This window comes from Boleophthalmus pectinirostris, unplaced genomic scaffold, assembly GCF_026225935.1.
Source record: "Boleophthalmus pectinirostris isolate CB_2022bp ecotype Guang Dong unplaced genomic scaffold, ASM2622593v1 HiC_scaffold_12, whole genome shotgun sequence".
Taxonomy (NCBI): domain Eukaryota; kingdom Metazoa; phylum Chordata; class Actinopteri; order Gobiiformes; family Gobiidae; genus Boleophthalmus; species Boleophthalmus pectinirostris.
The window spans coordinates 38086700-38103679 of NW_026571018.1; the positions used below are offsets into that span (position 1 = coordinate 38086700).

Below are 16980 nucleotides of genomic sequence, written 5' to 3' on the forward strand. Positions count from 1 at the left end.
CCATCCCAGATCCATGATCCATCCTTAACTGACCCGGTCATCTCTGCTGAGACATTGAGGAGAGCTCTGGTGGCTTCATAAGTTTGGAAATTTCTCAGGGCACACCTTTCGGCAGAGAAGATGGTGTGAACAAAAAGTGATGGCACATCATAGGTGACAGAGGGCCCCTACTATTCTGTCCTGAAAAAAAAAAAAAATAGAAACAAGATATACAAGACATATCAATCTAATCAAAGCAGCCAGTGCTTCCAACATAGGTACGTGCACATCAATAGAAAACCTATTTCTTCTGTGTTCTGTCTTGTACTAATGATTTCACCTCGAGTGAACAATCACTCACATTCACATAAACCTATGAGACAGGGGTGTGCTACTTGTATTGGATATTGTATTCGTGAGTAAGCAATGATGTTCTCCTGAGTTCAATTTACAAAAAGGCATCATATTCAAGGCAAGTACCCCAGGTTTATACAAATCATTATTAATGCCAATAATTGATACTCATGTTTTTTTGTTTTTGTTTTTTTATGTTAAAATGACCTCTTGTATATAATTATGATATACTGTATTTATATTACGATATTTGTTTTTTACTTAATTTACATTTATGTCTTATTGATACCAATCTTTTGCCATGTTTTTTTTTACTACGTATTTAGAAGTGTATTACCATTTTTTCTATATATTTTTTACTCAGAGTTATTGTAATATGATATGATATGTGAGCTTCTGTGTCCAAGTAAATTACCTTGTGGATCAATAAAGTTTGTCTAAGTTGAAGTCTAATGTCATTAGCATTATAACAGACTCTGCAAAGAGACAATTACTACAGTGTGCTGCCGCATTCGGGCCAAAGGGGGCGGTAGTAAGAAAGAAACAAGAAAACAGAGGGATATATAAACTCGACCAATCAGATGTGAGGATCCGCACAACTGTTTTACATGAGGCGGGTATTAATAGAGCGAGCAGGCGGCCGTACAGACATTCGTTCGCCTGTTTGCAGAAGAACACATCATGCCTGATCCAGCAAAGACCGCGCCCAAGAAGGGCTCCAAGAAAGCCGTGACTAAGACCGCCGGCAAAGGCGGCAAGAAGAAGAGAAAGACCAGGAAGGAGAGCTACGCCATCTACGTGTACAAGGTGCTCAAGCAGGTCCACCCAGACACCGGCATCTCCTCCAAGGCCATGAGCATCATGAACTCCTTTGTCAACGACATCTTCGAGAGGATCGGCGGAGAAGCCTCCCGCCTGGCGCTCTACAACAAGCGCTCCACCATCACCTCCAGGGAGATCCAGACCGCCGTGCGCCTCCTGCTGCCCGGAGAGCTGGCCAAGCACGCCGTGTCCGAGGGCACAAAGGCCGTCACCAAGTACACCAGCTCCAAGTAAACCACCTTCTCACATCCCAAAACAACGGTCCTTCTCAGGGCCACCCACATCTCTAAAAGAGCAGTTTCTGTTATGCGTCAATCAATTTGAACTCCCTCACTGCGTGAGCCCTTCACCAGAGCTTTCCTGTTGCACAAAGCTAGCGCAAAACATGTAACCAGCTGTACCAGCTGTGTAAAGTGTTAAACTGGTAAAGTAAGTCTGTCTTTAATTATGACACTTTAACACTTAGGTTCTGGTTCTCATCGCTTTTGTTTCCTCAATTCCTGTGAGACTAACTGCTGCTTTTAACAAATAAAAGGCTAAAACGGGTCTTTATCGTGAATTAAATCAGTCTCTAAAACTGTATATAGGCGAAGATATTTACTGTTGGATTAGATATATCGTATATTTTAACACGATGCGCTTCATTGTTTTAATTTTTGTTTCTGCTGGAAAACCACCATTGAGCGGAAGCCCGGTGGCCGATGCCTATTGGTGAAAAAACAGCCCCGCCCTGAGACCGTTTTCTCCTACGTCCGCAAAGTCTCCATTAAAAACAGCGGAGGCGCGCAGCGTGACAGGCAGTTTTCACCGTCTACGAGAAAGCAGCGAAAATGAGCGGCCGGTAAAGGAGGCAAAGGACTCGGAAAAGGGGGCGCTAAGCGTCACCGTAAGGTTCTCCGTGACAACATCCAGGGCATCACCAAGCCCGCTATCCGCCGTCTGGCTCGCCGCGGCGGTGTGAAGCGTATCTCCGGTCTGATCTACGAGGAGACTCGCGGTGTGCTCAAGGTTTTCCTGGAGAACGTGATTCGTGACGCCGTCACTTACACCGAACACGCCAAGAGGAAGACTGTGACCGCCATGGACGTGGTGTACGCCCTGAAGAGACAGGGCCGCACTCTGTACGGCTTCGGAGGTTAAACTCACAGCACCGACCTCAACTAAACCAACGGCTCTTTTAAGAGCCACGCACTTCTTAAAAAAAAAGGCAAATTTTCTCTGCGGAGTAACTATCACAGGGTTCACCCTTCACACATTTTGGTTTAATTTATATTTACACTGTAATTATATTTAGAGCTCGCAGCTGATGGAGTGTAGCTAGTGCTATTTTTGAGCTCACATCTGAAGTATTCTTTGTGGTTTTGGCGGCAGTGATGTGCATAAGAAAATACAGTATAGCATATAGTGGAAATGAAAAGGTTTTAGAATAACTTTAGAGACATCAGTACCAGTGCAGACTGAATTAAGGCTTCTAGTCAGTTATTTTATTTAGATTATGAGGATTTGTCTGGGACAAGTTAGTGAGTGAAATATTTGAAGATGTGGTATTTATTGGTATTTTTATGTAGAGTTTAATCTGTCTTTATATTTTACATTGTCTCCTGTCTTAACAGAGGTGGGGACCTGCGAGTCGTGACATGGACTCAAGTCAGACTTGAGTGACTGTTTTTAGGACTTGAGACTTGACTTGATAAAACGGACTAAGACTTGGGACTCGATTTGGACTTGAAGGTCAGTGACTTGGGACTTGACGCAGACTTGATGTTTTTAGAAAATACTTTTCTCTTTACAGTTGATAAATGCAGTAATTATTTTTACTAGAACATGTTCCTCCGACTTCTCTGTTTGTTACTCTGGTTGTAACTTAAGTATCATGGTATCATCAAATGTAATATACAGCAGGAGTTTAACATTTTTAAATCATGGGACCTGACTTTTTCTGAACCGGGGGGGCTATCTCATATTAAATGTTATTAAATATTTGTAAATAAATAAACTTTAGACAAGCTACAATTGATATTTCATGAAATACTGCAGCAGTTATGGGAAAAAAAGTTGAATTTCCTGGATTTTTTGAAATAGTTAACAAATTCAGAACAGATACATTTGTTTTAAATATATATATATATATACACACACAATATTATAATTTGGAATTGAGAGTATGTACAAATTCACTGTGCAAGTTTATATATATATTAAATAAAAAAAAAAAAAAAAGCAAGCTTATGTAATAGTGTTATTCATGGAAGTTTGACCCTCCGGGCCTGTAGGTGGCTCTTAAAAGAGCCGTTGTGTAGGTTCAGTCAAGAACTTAAGCCCTCTCTCCCCGGATGCGGCGGGCCAGCTGGATGTCTTTGGGCATGATGGTGACTCTCTTGGCATGGATGGCGCACAGATTGGTGTCCTCAAACAGACCCACCAGGTAGGCCTCGCTGGCCTCCTGCAGAGCCATAACGGCGGAGCTCTGGAAGCGCAGGTCGGTCTTGAAGTCCTGGGCGATCTCCCTCACCAGACGCTGGAAGGGCAGTTTGCGGATGAGCAGTTCAGTGGACTTCTGGTAACGGCGGATCTCCCTCAAAGCCACAGTTCCGGGCCTGTAGCGGTGAGGCTTCTTGACGCCGCCAGTAGCCGGAGCGCTTTTACGAGCTGCTTTTGTAGCAAGTTGCTTCCTGGGAGCCTTTCCTCCGGTAGATTTACGCGCGGTCTGCTTGGTTCTGGCCATGTTTTCAGCTCGATGTGTTCACTCTGAGACTAAGTGAGCGGGAAACGGAGGCAGAGGCTTTTTATACAAACCAGGGCGAAGCTGATTGGCTACGCGGGGCTCGCGCTCTGAATTCAAACTTTGACCACGCCTTTGTCTCGCGCGCTCTTTCATGAACGAGTTATTAGAAATGATGACATTTGTCTTTGAAATGGTAACAGCTCCTTTGGTCCCCAAGTGTAATGACAAAACTATCTCCATTTCAACTTCTCATTCTCTCTCCCTCTCTCTCTATATATATATACATTATATATATATAGATAGATATATATAATTTTATTAATATATATATATATATATATAAATGAATGTATTACAATTCTCATTCGTTTCAACTTTCATATCAAAGTGTTTGATAAAATATAAACGCCTACAACAGGAGCTGCAGCACTTCCTACTGCCTTCATTTAATAATATGAATTTCTGAAGTTTCTCAATGCACTGATGAAATTGTTTTTAATTATACTTCTTATGGCTTGTGATATTTTAACAGAACTAATGGCGCAGGATGGGGCTCCCAAATAAAATACAATACGTCATGTAATATCCTAAATAATGTGATCGTGCACATAGTGAGAGAGATGAGCTCTTCAGAGGGAGTGGTGGCTCTTAAAAGAGCCTTTTTGTGGTGGGAGTCTCTGAGACTTTACTTCTTGGCCTTTTTGGGAGCGGCCTTCTTCGCGGGGGCCTTCTTGGGGGTCTTCTTCACCGCCTTAGGCTTCTTGGGCGCCGCTTTCTTGGGGCTCTTTGCGGGCTTCTTGGCTGCTGCTTTTTTAGGCGCTGCCTTCTTTGCCGCTTTCTTGGCTGGGGACTTGGGCTTCTTGGCTGCGGGCTTCTTGACGGCAGCCTTCTTCTTGGGGCTGGCTGCTTTCTTTACCGCAGGCTTCTTCGGTTTTGCAGCGGCCTTCTTCTTCACGATCTTGGGTTTGGCCTCCTTCTTGGCCAGTTTGAAAGAGCCGGAGGCGCCCGTGCCCTTGGTCTGGCTCACAGCGCCGGAGGTCACCAGCTTCTTAAGGGCGGTGTTGATGCGCTTGTTGGCCTTGGTCACATCCACGCCCTTTGCGGCCAGAGCTTTCTTCAGGGCGGCCACGGAGACGCCTTTGCGCTCCTTGGACGCAGCGATCTCGCCGGTGATGAGCTTCTGGAGGCTGGGGCCCTCGTTCTTGGCTGCGGCCTTCTTCCTTGGGGCCTTGGGTTTGGCCGCGGCGGGGGCCTGTGTAGGAGCGGTCTCTGTCATGTTTCTAGAATCAGGTGAGATGCGAGTGCAGCAGGGCGCGCGCGCGCTCGACTTATAACACACATGAGAACCGTAGAGACTCAACCCCCTCTGCCGACCGGCCGAGGCTCCGCTCTGTGTTTTCTCTTCACACTTTAAACTTCAAAACACACAAATACGACATGTTTTAGATGAGCTTCTTTAGATCAGCCTTTAGTTCAGACTTATATATTTTAATTTAAAACAGCCACATTCGCACAAAGTCCTGCGTTTAAAATTACAAGCCATCAAACCCTGCCCGTGCGCATACAAGAGAGACACTCTGCTTCGACTTTTTCCAACATTTAGCCTTAAATCGGACAAATCTTTGAAAGATAATTAACAATTTGTGTTTAGATCATATAAAGAGACGTCAAACATTAAACCTACAGATTAAACTCGCGTTGTGGCGTCAGAGTTTAGTTGTAATTCACCGAGTTCGTGGCAGTAGTAAACACAAGTGCGGAGGCGCCTTTCTGTCAGTTTGCACTCCAGCACTGCTGACTCTTCATGTCCATGTATGTGGGACACTCTAATTATATTAACCTCACACTTGCACATTATTGCAATTTTTAGTTGTTTTGACAAACTTTCTGTTTTAGAAGTAAATTGTAGTCTGATTTATTGAAAGTTATTTTGAAACTGAATGCATTTTGTTTACTCATGTCACCAGGAGTATTTGATAATCAGAGCAATGTCGTGCTGTCCACACACCCCAAAAGTCAGATCATTATTAGATTATGTGATTTCTGTCATTAACAGATTTTTTTGTTTTCATGTAAAATGTCTCAGATTCTGTTTTTGCTTTGCAGATGCCACAGACTCATCTCTCTTGGGTGCATTCATTGAACTACTGACCCTTTATCACCTTATTTCACTGCTGAAGTCTTGTATTTTTATATGTTTCCTGTGTTACATAAAATCATTTGCCTCTTTGCCCAACACACATAATTATTAATGATTAAATTAAATACATACTTCAAGTCACACCTTCAATACAACAGGTTTCAAATATATTTACATTTGTATTTTGTACAGGATGTATTTGAATTACTGAATGAAATAGAGTGGATATTTTCTGTGTCTGTGGTTCCTCCTGCTGTGTGAGAAGAGTCTAAGCGTAGCTACAGTGGTTCGTCAGAAAAAAAAAGACTTCACTCTCCATACTGATGTTCATGAGTCAACATTTATTCTCCAACTTTCACAATCTCAATACCGTGAAAACTTAAAAGACAGAGAAGATCTGCTCGGCTCGTATGCATTAGTGTACTTCCAAATGAATACAGAATAAAATATTTATAATCAGCAGCAGTATTTTCTTTTTGTTTGATGTCTTTTCTCTGCACTTTAGTCTGTACTTCTATCTGTCCTCACTTAAACAGATACTCGTTCTCTCTCTGTTTAACTTCCAGAGCAGTACAAGCGGTCACATTACTTTGCAAATACATAAAATAATGACAACAGAGTTTAACACAGTTTGGTAAGTTACCTCTCCTAATTTGAACAAATATTAGAACAAATAATTTTTGGTCTTTCATCAACTTTTCTGTAACCATAGAAAAAAATAGGCTGGTATTAACAAATAACATGCACTACATTAATCCTTTTGTAACAACAATATAAAAACAAATAACTAAAGCTCTAAGCTCAGTGATATGTAATAATGCTTTTCTTTGAGTTTAGGAATAACTTATGAACAAACTGTAGAACTGTGGATGGAACTACAGTAATCACTGCTTTGTGCCCTCAATATTTTAAGTACATGGTGAGACGAGGACAGTAATGAGTAATGTAGCTGTGCATTATTTTAAAACGCTCCCGAGTCAGTTGCGATGAGCCATCTAAAGTCTATTTTATGATTTCATGGAACATCACCTACAAAATTATGCTCAATACTTTATTTGTTAGCCAATTACTTTAAATTATGTGCTAAAAATGTCAGCCCGTTTACTAATAAGCTAAAGGAATTCTTGTAGAATTTAACTTACAGCTTTAGTATCAACGTGTCACTAAAATTAACTCATGAAAAAAAACACCAACTACAGAAGCACAATATATTCGTGGTTTGGTAATTCGGAAGCTTTGCTTTAAAGTTGGTGCGTGGCTCTTAAAAGAGCCGTTGGTTTAGTTGGGGTCGGTGCTGTGAGTTTAACCTCCGAAGCCGTACAGAGTGCGGCCCTGTCTCTTCAGGGCGTACACCACGTCCATGGCGGTCACAGTCTTCCTCTTGGCGTGCTCGGTGTAAGTGACGGCGTCACGAATCACGTTCTCCAGGAAAACCTTGAGCACACCGCGGGTCTCCTTCGTAGATCAGACCGGAGATACGCTTCACACCGCCGCGGCGAGCCAGACGGCGGATAGCGGGCTTGGTGATGCCCTGGATGTTATCACGAAGAACCTTACGGTGACGCTTGGCGCCCCCTTTTCCGAGTCCTTTGCCTCCTTTTCCGCGGCCGCTCATTTTCGCTGCTTTCTCGTAGACGGTGAAAACTGCCTGTCGTGCCGCGCGCCTCCGCTGTTTTTATGAAGCTTTTGCGGACGTAGGAGAAAACGGTCTTGGGGCGGGGCCGGGCCGGTTTTCAACAATAGGCACGTGCTAGGGGGCTTCATCCCAGCGGTGGTTTTCCAGCAGGAACAAAAATTAAAACAATGAAGCGCATTGTGTTAAAATATACGATATATCTAATCCAACAGTAAATATCTTAATCATCTATATACGTATAGACCCCTCATCAGTTTTAGAGACCGATTTAGTTCACGAAAAAGACCAGTTTCAGCTTTAAATTCTCCCCTTTTAATTCTGTTTTAATTTTATTTTAAGCACTGTGGACCCAGCAGTTACTTGACAGGAAAATAAATGGTTCTTTTGATTAAGTTGATGTATTGAACACAATGTTCAGACCAGACTTACATGCAATATATTTTACATCTTACACAGGTTTAATACAGTTAAGTCAATCTCGTGTGTTTCGCGCTGGCATTGTTCAGTGTAACAGGAAAAGGTCTGGTGAAGGGCTCACACAGTGAGGAAGTTCAATTGATTGACGCTTAACAGAAACGGCTCTTTTAGAGAAGTGGGTGGCCCTGAGAAGGACCGTTGTTTTGGGATGTGAGAAGGCGCAGTTTACTTGGAGCTGGTGTACTTGGTGACGGCCTTTGTGCCCTCGGACACGGCGTGCTTGGCCAGCTCTCCGGGCAGCAGGAGGCGCACGGCGGTCTGGATCTCCCTGGAGGTGATGGTGGAGCGCTTGTTGTAATGCGCCAGTCGGGAGGCTTCTCCTGCCGATCCTCTCGAAGATGTCGTTGACAAAGGAGTTCATGATGCTCATGGCCTTGGAGGAGATGCCGGTGTCGGGGTGGACCTGCTTGAGCACCTTGTACACGTAGATGGCGTAGCTCTCCTTCCTGGTCTTTCTCTTCTTCTTGCCGCCTTTGCCGGCGGTCTTGGTCACGGCTTTCTTGGAGCCCTTCTTGGGCGCGGTCTTCGCTGGATCAGGCATGACGTGTTCTTCTGCAAACAGGTGAACGAATGTCTGTATAGCTGCCCCCTACTCGCTCTATTAATACCCACCTCATGTAAAACAGTTGCGCCGATCCTCACATCTGATTGGTCGATTGCCGTTCCTCTCTTTTTTTTTTCATTTTGTTTCTTTTCTCATTGTCGCCCCCTTTGGCCCGAACGTGGCAATACACATTAATAATAACAGTTCTCTTGTTCCATTCAGTTGACATACTAGAACGTGTAGAAGCTATTACAAGAAAATTGTTCTGTTCAGTAGCGTTAAAAATATAATGGCTTCCAAAATGACGGGCAAAACTCACTGGATTAAATGAGGTGTGTGATTATCAGAGGTGGGAACTCAGAGTCACACTTGACCAACTGAACATGTCTCTCCTCACTTTTCTATTTGTGACCAAGGCACAGTTGAGTAGGACTATTTTAGTTTACTGAACATACATTACATACATTGCATTTTGTAATTTGGAATAAATACTACACTCAACTTTTACTAAGGTCAGAGACTTGGTCCAGGATGTTAATTAGAGAGTGAAGTAAATATGTGTCAGATAGAACAGTCATTTATCAGACTGTGTCCGACTGGGGTCTCACAGTCTCTGGATGAAAACCTGGCTCACACAGGTTTTCACTAGTCTTTCAGAAGACTTTTACATTGTGTTACTAGCGCCTCTGTGTCTCTTTATAAAATATAGTTCTGTGTGTGTTCAGTTTTGTCCTTTGTGTCTTTGGTCTGTGGACTGTGAGAGTGTTCGGTGTTTATGTACACAGATATCACTCCTGCAGAAAGAGGTACAGCTGTAACCTGTGTTTAAAAAGCTGATCTGTTAAAGGTAGGGTTCTGTTAAAGGTGTTCTGTAGTTTGGATCTGAAAGTAATGCTTGAAAATTGATTCAAGTTTGTGCCAACATGAACTGAGTTTTACCTCCTGAGTATTTGCTCTCAGGGGCCACACAGAATGCAGCCTCACACTGGGGTTCACAGATGTATTTTGGACTGGAAAAGCTTTGTGTTTTTGTCTAAACCTGTCTGTATTGCGTACTGTAAAATATAAATGTCCACATTACCAAGAGCAAAGTCGATTTTGAATTCTACCATACTGTTTGACCCAAACTCTGTCTCTTTCAGTAGAAACTCAAAGTCCTTTAGCACATGAGACACAACTGTAGTGTTGATAAAACAAGCTGAAGTCACTGATCATGTGTGTTTGTGAATGAGAGCTGCGCAAAGTGTTCTGAGATAGAGCCTGAAAACTGTTCAGACACAATCAAAATGAAGTGTCATTTCAAATTTCCTTAAAATTAAAAATAAATTAGTTAAAATCATATGTGACACGCTCCTGTATTGAAAATGTACAGAGCAAAACAGCTCACATACAATCCTAAATTGAATTCTTATGTAAGACTGATACAAACAGCTCATTGTCACGTGTTTGTGGAAGAATCATGGATCTATAGAAGGGTCAGTCCATATGAAACCTGCCGTTTTTGAGGAATCTCCTCGATGAGCCGTCTCAGATTTGACTGGAAAAAAAAAAAAAAAATTAAAAATCTAAAATTACCAAATGAAAGAATCTAAAATTTTAGCTCAATCCCTTCAGTCGTTCCTGAGTTATGGCCCGTTGAAATTTTGGGGCCATGCTCACTTTTTGAGAGACCATATCTTTGTGAAAAATAGAGCTAGGAAGCTGAAAATTTATATTATTGTAGATTTTAAAAAAATATGTATTGTAGATTAGATGTTGTAGATGTAGGTCATAGATTGTAAATCTGTTGTCAAATATTCTTTATTAAGGGAGGTGCTGTGGGCCCTCAAAAATCTCACATTTGGTTGCCACTCTTTTTTTTTTTTTTCAGTATTTGAGGTCCAAGATTTACTCCAGGCAGATATTTACAAACTAACTGTTGAACCTGAATATTTGAGAGAATGACCATTACTGACAGCAATCTCACACTAGTTTGAGTTTTCATGTGGATGGTGTAGAGTCCTAATTGATTAAACTGTTTTACCAGAGAAACTTTGGCACATTCTGATTAGTTTGGCATATTCTTCATTTGATTATCAAGTGTCTTTTCATTTTGTCCAGTTCACTGCTTCTATTTGATTGTGGTTCAGGAAGCTTAGAAGCTTTTTACATTGCAGATCAACTCAAAATATTTATGTATCACGGATATGTCAGAAAGCAAAGTGAACAGAGCACTAAACTGTACATGTCTCCCTCTGCTGGTGCTTGAAGGTTAGGTCAGGCCAGGTTGCTTTATTTGTACCCGTAGGTAAATTTGCTTTGCAGATTTGAGAGGCAGGTTCCACATTTCACATTTCACATTTCATTCATCCACAAAACACACATAAAATCACAATTACAAAATAAAGTGTTACAGATGCTCCAGTGCAGAATGGTTTGTTCCATAAACAACCAATTCAAATCATCCATCATGCTTGGCTAAAATCACAATAAATATTAAATATGTTAAAAACACACAATCTTAGATAAATAAATTAAAATGTATTCATAAGTACGACAGCAGACGGAATGAAGCTCCTTTTAAAACGATTCGTTCTAGATCTTGGGACTAAAAACCTCTGACCAGAGAGAAGCAGCTGAAACTCTGAGTTTAGTGGATGTTGCACGTCTCTTAAAATACTCTGGGACTTTCTCTGTAAGTGTCTCGAGTCCAGAGAGTCCAGCGGCTCTGAGGATGAACAATCACCAAACTCGCCCATTTAACTGATTCAGGGAGTTCTTGTTTTTAGCAGAAATGACCCAAACCACGAGACCAATGAAAACGTTAAAACTGATTCCAGAAATGTTTTATAAAACAGTGTCATCATGGTTCTGCCTACACGGTAAAAGGAAAACAATGAGTTCCAGGATATTTATGAGTCCACACACTCAACTGACGGCCCCTTTATCTCTGTGACATCACACTGAGGCGCTGAAGTTCACTGTGAGTGCTTAGAAACTGTGTTCCAGGAGGCACTGATAACACGGACCATAGGAAGCAGATGGACGCTCACTTGCGCCGCCTGGCTGACAGAATGGAGACGGGCACGGGGGACTGTGCTCTGCCAGTCTGAAGAGGGACTTTATCATGATGAGATTGGAGGCCCGGGGGCAGATCAAACTCACTGAGGGTGCATCAGGGTGTCAAAGGTGTGCAAAGGCAACACTCTTCAGCTAAGTGTCATTCATTTACACTTTTAAAATGCCCCTTTTGTACCCCAGACCAAGACCTGACAGACTGCACCTCCTGTACCGGTCTGTTCCACTCCTATGGAAATGATGTTTTTGTCATTGTTCATTTCTGAGAGTCAAAGTGCAGGACGACTCACACAGTGTCCTTCCACCGCAGCAGTAAAGTGTGTGCCGAGAGCCCGTCCGCACTGTGGCTCTGATAGCAGAATATGATTATGGAGGAGATTTGGGTGATAAACGGCTCGGCGGGAGCAGGAGAGGGAGGCCAAACCGGGACAGATCCAAAGCGCGGATACAATGAGGAAATGAGTGTGTCTTTAGTGGCCACATTTATCCAGGTAATGTGGACACAAATGGACCTAAAGAGCAGACGGGACGGCCATGGACAAGAAGAAAGGAGACACAGGACAGAGGACGGACGGGGGGAGAGTGAAAAATAACATTCTGTGGGTTGATTGAACATTTTTATCCCAGACACAGTGAACCAGAGCAAAGTGTGTGACAGGAAATGTCTTCAGTTATAGTTTATGTTTTAGTCTTGGTTTAAAGTGTACATGACACGTTAGACCAGGGGTGGGCAAACTTTTTCACTTGTGGACCACAAAGGTTCTAAAATTTGACGGAAGAGCCGCGGCAGCGACCGGAGTTTTGCAGGAGTCACGCGGTTCGGAGGGGCGGAGTCAAGGCGCCGCTTTAACTACAAAGTGCTACGGGAAACACTGGAAGATAGATCGCTCTATGGGGGCGGTACCTTGGGACGGTTGTCATGGTGATTCCCACCAGGTGGGCGTGGGTCACGTGGGCACAGATGCACGTTGGGTTCTTTAAAAATGGCGCTCACCTGCCTGACAGGTAAGGGACCTGTCACCTGATGACGTGGCACCGGGAGCCGAGCCAACTCGTTTTGTTTGTCGACAGTTTTACTAAAGTCCTTCTTGATGTCACTTCAAACGCTGCTTTATGCCAGAGGAAGCTCCTCTCACGGCAGCGCAACGTTTTTAACAACAAAGAAAGAAAAGGCGGTGTGGAGCCATCGGGTCAGGACCCGCGCAATTCAGGAAACACGCGCCAAAACTGCAGCAGGACCCGGATCACCATCAGCGCGACAAACAGCACGAAGGAGTCCAGGTGAGTCTTATGAGTGCAGGTAAGTCTTGTTTGTGGATACGGAATCATTATTGTAATAATAAATAAAATGTGTTGGTTTGTAAATGTTGGGTGAATGAAACTGCTGCTGGTGCATATTTACTCCGCGCTCTGATTCAATGTGCAAAGTCGATTGAAATGAATAAAGCGACTATGAGATGAGTTTCAAATCATAATGATGCTTTTGTTGAAAGGACATTTATTTCACTCTGTGTCTGTGTTTTAAGTGATGGTTCACTGAAAAAGGTGGATTATAAAAGGAAACATGAAGGTGCAGCCTTGTGTCCTGAAACTGTCTGGTAAAAGGAAACCTTACAAAAAGGCCTTTTTTGAAAACAAATGCAAAAGGTTTTGTCAGTAAAATGAAGGAAATTCTGCCACAAACGAAACTCATGAAACAAAAGCAAAACGTGTCTCCAATAAAATCTTTCTGTATTTTGATGTGTGAAAATGTCATTTATCAAAAAGAGTGAAACTGTGGGGGGAAAAATGTGTTTTTCAAACATAACAAATTGCAATGAAAAGGTTTAAACATGTGCACCAAGCTTAGGTCAATGAACTGGAACACAGTGACTCAGAATTCTATGAAATGAATGGTACATTTGTGGGAATGAAATGATCACTTCCCAAACATGAATGATGTAAGGATGGTACAGGACCTGCCATAAAATACTCAAATATACAAATTTAAACAAGTGCAATGCAAAAAGTGGAAATGTGTCATCAAAGGTTTGAACGGGGATGAAAACGTACTTGGAAAATAAAAATCTCATGTATCCTGGAAATGTAAAACCGTACGCAAATGCATCCAACTGTACAAAGGTCATGATGTAACCCTCAAATCCTAAAACCTTTATTCTTTACCTTGCGTCGTCTCAAAACAAGATCTGAATACTGAGGATTTTAATGGTTCAGATTTGGGCCTAAACTGGTCCAAATGTGTCATATTCTAAACACTTTTATGAAGACTGTGTGGTCTTCTATGGGTTGATTTGGTCTAAATGTGGACTAGATTTTAATGTTTAATTTCCACGTGGTTTTGGGTCCTTGTATTGTGTTTGTTGTGGGTTTGGGGTGGAAAAAAGGAAAACTGTGATGCATTCAGAGCACCTTGCTGGAAAAGTTTACCTGAACTCTGTGTTTTGGGTTGAACGTCCGTCAGCTTTTCCCTCAAAGACCCAAAGGTGAATATAAAACTGTTTTGCAGAAATACACTAGTGTTTTGTCATTTTTTTTCTAACTTTTCCTTTGTGTTTGCAGGTTTGGGTGGTGTCCTCTAACTCTTCTGCAGGTCTCAGTTTATTATTATCATTGTTAATTAGTTCATAGTTAATCTGAGCTAAATATACTTCATGTCTTGCAACTGTGAGACATGAAAATCATCTGCGACAACTGTAGCAGATGTTAGTTTATTTTATTTGGAAAACAGCTAAAGCTAAAACATGTCTGCCACATGTTGCTGACTAACCCCGAAGTTTTCAGGTTTTAGGTTGGTGTCTAACCCTTTTACAGCAGCTCTGTGACATCTACTACTTCCATATAGGATAAAGAGTGAAAAATGAATCTTTGCCTCCATCTGAAGTTAAAAAGGACTCAAGAAGTTAGAAGAAGAATGGAAAATCTTATATGAGAGGCTCTGCTCCAAAATATGGAATAAATGAAAGAATTGATCCAGAGCACCTTGTTTGAAGAGTTTACCTAAACTCTATGTTTTTGGGTTGGGTTGGGTTGGGTTGGGTTGGGCTTCAGTCAGCTTTCCACCAAAGACCCAAAGGTGAATATATAATATTTTGCTGAAATACACTAGTATTTTGTCTTTTTCTAACTTTTCCTTTGTGTTTGCAGGTTTGGGTGGTGTCCTCTAACTCTGCTACAGGTATCACTTTATTATTATTATCATTGTTAATTAGTTCATAGTTAATCTAATCTAAATGTACTTCATGTCTTGCAACTGTGAGACATGAAAATCATCTGCAACAACTGTAGCAGATGTTAGTTTATTTGATTTTAAAACTGCTAAAGCTAAAATGTGATGACTGTCATGTTACTAACTCTTCAGTTTTCAGGTTGGAGAAACCCACATCTTTTTAAACCTGATCATTTGGAATAATCTTAAGGTACAGTATATTTTAGTAGGGACCTTTTTGAGGAAAATTCTTCATCAACAAAGTGCTGCTGGGGCAGCCTGTCAGGAGCAGTGAGCTGCTTCCATACACCTGTGCAGATTCTGCACACAAAGGAACCTTCTTGCTGTGAGTGAGTGCTCAGCCACTCATCTTGACTTGAGTTTTGGTCCAAGGGTTGAGACCCTTGTGTTCTGTCACTCTTTTGTGGTCGGAATGTAATAGTTTTGACCCTTTGACCTTGGGTTTGTGACCCACATAATCTTACAGGGATCTTTCCCGGCTGCAGGTTTCACTGGTTTTATTGGTCTGTTCATGCAGACTTTAACTGACGTAAGTGACTTTAAATCAGGTAGGTGACATTTCTGTGTGAATCATCATCTCAAAACAAGGTCTGAATATGCTGAGGATTTTATGTTACAGACTATAGTTTTGGGCCATAGTTAAACGTTGGCTCACTTTTCTGGAGACTGCTGGTCTCGGTTTTATCTGGTCTAAATGTGGAGTGGGCCAGATTAAATGTTTACATCAATTTCCACAGGTTGCATTTGGTCTCGGGCCCTTGTGTGTTTTTGGTGTGTGCCTCGACTGGTCTGAACATGGGCCAGATTTAAACAGGCTGGTAAAACATGTTACGGTTGGGTGAAACTGAAATTTCTTATTGTAAACTAACCCTTCAGCAGTTTCATTTGGTTTTAAAAAGGTCTGAAAACTGATTTGAGTGTGGGATTGTTTAAAGATGTGTTTTGTATTTGGTTTGGTCTGAACTGGTCTAAACGTGGGCCAGATTTGGACTGGTTTATAGAGTCTGATGGCTCTGGTCCTAACCCTTATTACACTGAACTGAAATACTAGTTGTTCTAATCCAACTCTTCCACAGGTTTGCACAGGGTCTGTTTATTTTAACCAGTTTGAAATACACTGACATTTCTGTTTAAACATTGTTTTAACTTTACAGGGTTAAAGTTTAAATCTCATTAATTTTGCCATTGTGATGTTGTAAAATTGTTTTGGTCTTGTCTTGTGAAATGACAGTTCTAACCCTAACTCTTCTGACTCTTCTCTTTGCAGATCTAAACTGTTTTACTAAACTTTTAAACTAGTCTTCACAGGTCCAGAGGCTGCTGCTGTTTACTGTGAGTATGTCTGCACGCACTTACTAACACACTAACTCTGTACGAACACGGGCGGTGGGTCTAATCCAGCCACAGGGGGCGCTGTGTGTGTCCCTCTGTGCCAGTCCCCAGCCTGGATAAATGGAGAGGGTTGCTTCGGCGTAAAACCTGCCTCTTTTAGCTCGATCTTAAAGTGTGTATGCCAGGTTTTTTTTAATTATTTTGACTTGGTTTGGTAGGATGGCAATTGTGGTGAATATTTATCATAGTTTTACATCAGTTTTGTGTCAGTTTCTGGACAAAAGTTGAAAAGAAAAGCACAAAAATCAAGGATGTAGTGGTTTTAAAAAGGAATGTGTTTATGTTAAAACTTTCAAATGCAGAGATAATTGAACTATTGCGTCATTTAGGCAAGTCTTGACCCTTTTTCAGTTTGGTTCCAAGGTAAAAGTGTTGAAATTGGCTTTGTATCTTCTGTCCGTGTTCAACCAGGAAATAAAACAAGTAGAACTCTTGATAAATATAATTACTAACATGCCATATGCACTTTAATATATCGACTGTCCCAATTTAAACCTGTCTTTTATCTTGCAGCTTTAATGAGTTATTATTTTAGGTTTGATTTAGTCAATCGTGACCAAAATGCCTCCTGCTGCTAGAATAAAAAATAAATCTGTAAATATTGTTGAATAAAATGTGTAATGTGTGT

At 41.6% G+C, this 16980-nt stretch overlaps 4 protein-coding genes and 1 pseudogene across 4 annotated transcripts; 1 reads left to right on the forward strand and 4 right to left on the reverse strand.

Moving 5' to 3' along the window:
• The first annotated feature begins 996 nt into the window (after window positions 1-996).
• Window positions 997-6479, forward strand: LOC110160297 (histone H2B 1/2-like). Its single transcript, XM_020924926.2, has 2 exons — window positions 997-1385; window positions 5987-6479. The coding sequence occupies exons 1-2, from the start codon at window positions 1015-1017 to the stop codon at window positions 6021-6023; spliced, it is 408 nt and encodes a 135-aa protein (XP_020780585.2). The 5' UTR covers window positions 997-1014; the 3' UTR covers window positions 6024-6479.
• On the reverse strand, window positions 3454-3921 carry LOC110160295 (histone H3). Its single transcript, XM_055148434.1, has one exon. It carries the CDS (start codon window positions 3878-3880, stop codon window positions 3470-3472), a length of 411 nt encoding a protein of 136 aa, XP_055004409.1. The 5' UTR covers window positions 3881-3921; the 3' UTR covers window positions 3454-3469.
• LOC110160299 (histone H1-like) lies at window positions 4388-5188 on the reverse strand. Its single transcript, XM_020924928.2, has one exon. It carries the CDS (start codon window positions 5154-5156, stop codon window positions 4566-4568), a length of 591 nt encoding a protein of 196 aa, XP_020780587.1. The 5' UTR covers window positions 5157-5188; the 3' UTR covers window positions 4388-4565.
• LOC129407431 (histone H4-like) lies at window positions 6342-7816 on the reverse strand. The gene is given in 2 exon segments (XM_055148436.1): window positions 6342-7475; window positions 7477-7816. Coding segments are annotated over 2 exon segments (312 nt in total). The 5' UTR covers window positions 7636-7816; the 3' UTR covers window positions 6342-7322.
• Window positions 7817-7958: 142 nt separating this feature from the next.
• On the reverse strand, window positions 7959-8695 carry LOC110160296 (histone H2B 1/2-like; annotated as a pseudogene).
• Window positions 8696-16980: the final 8285 nt, after the last annotated feature.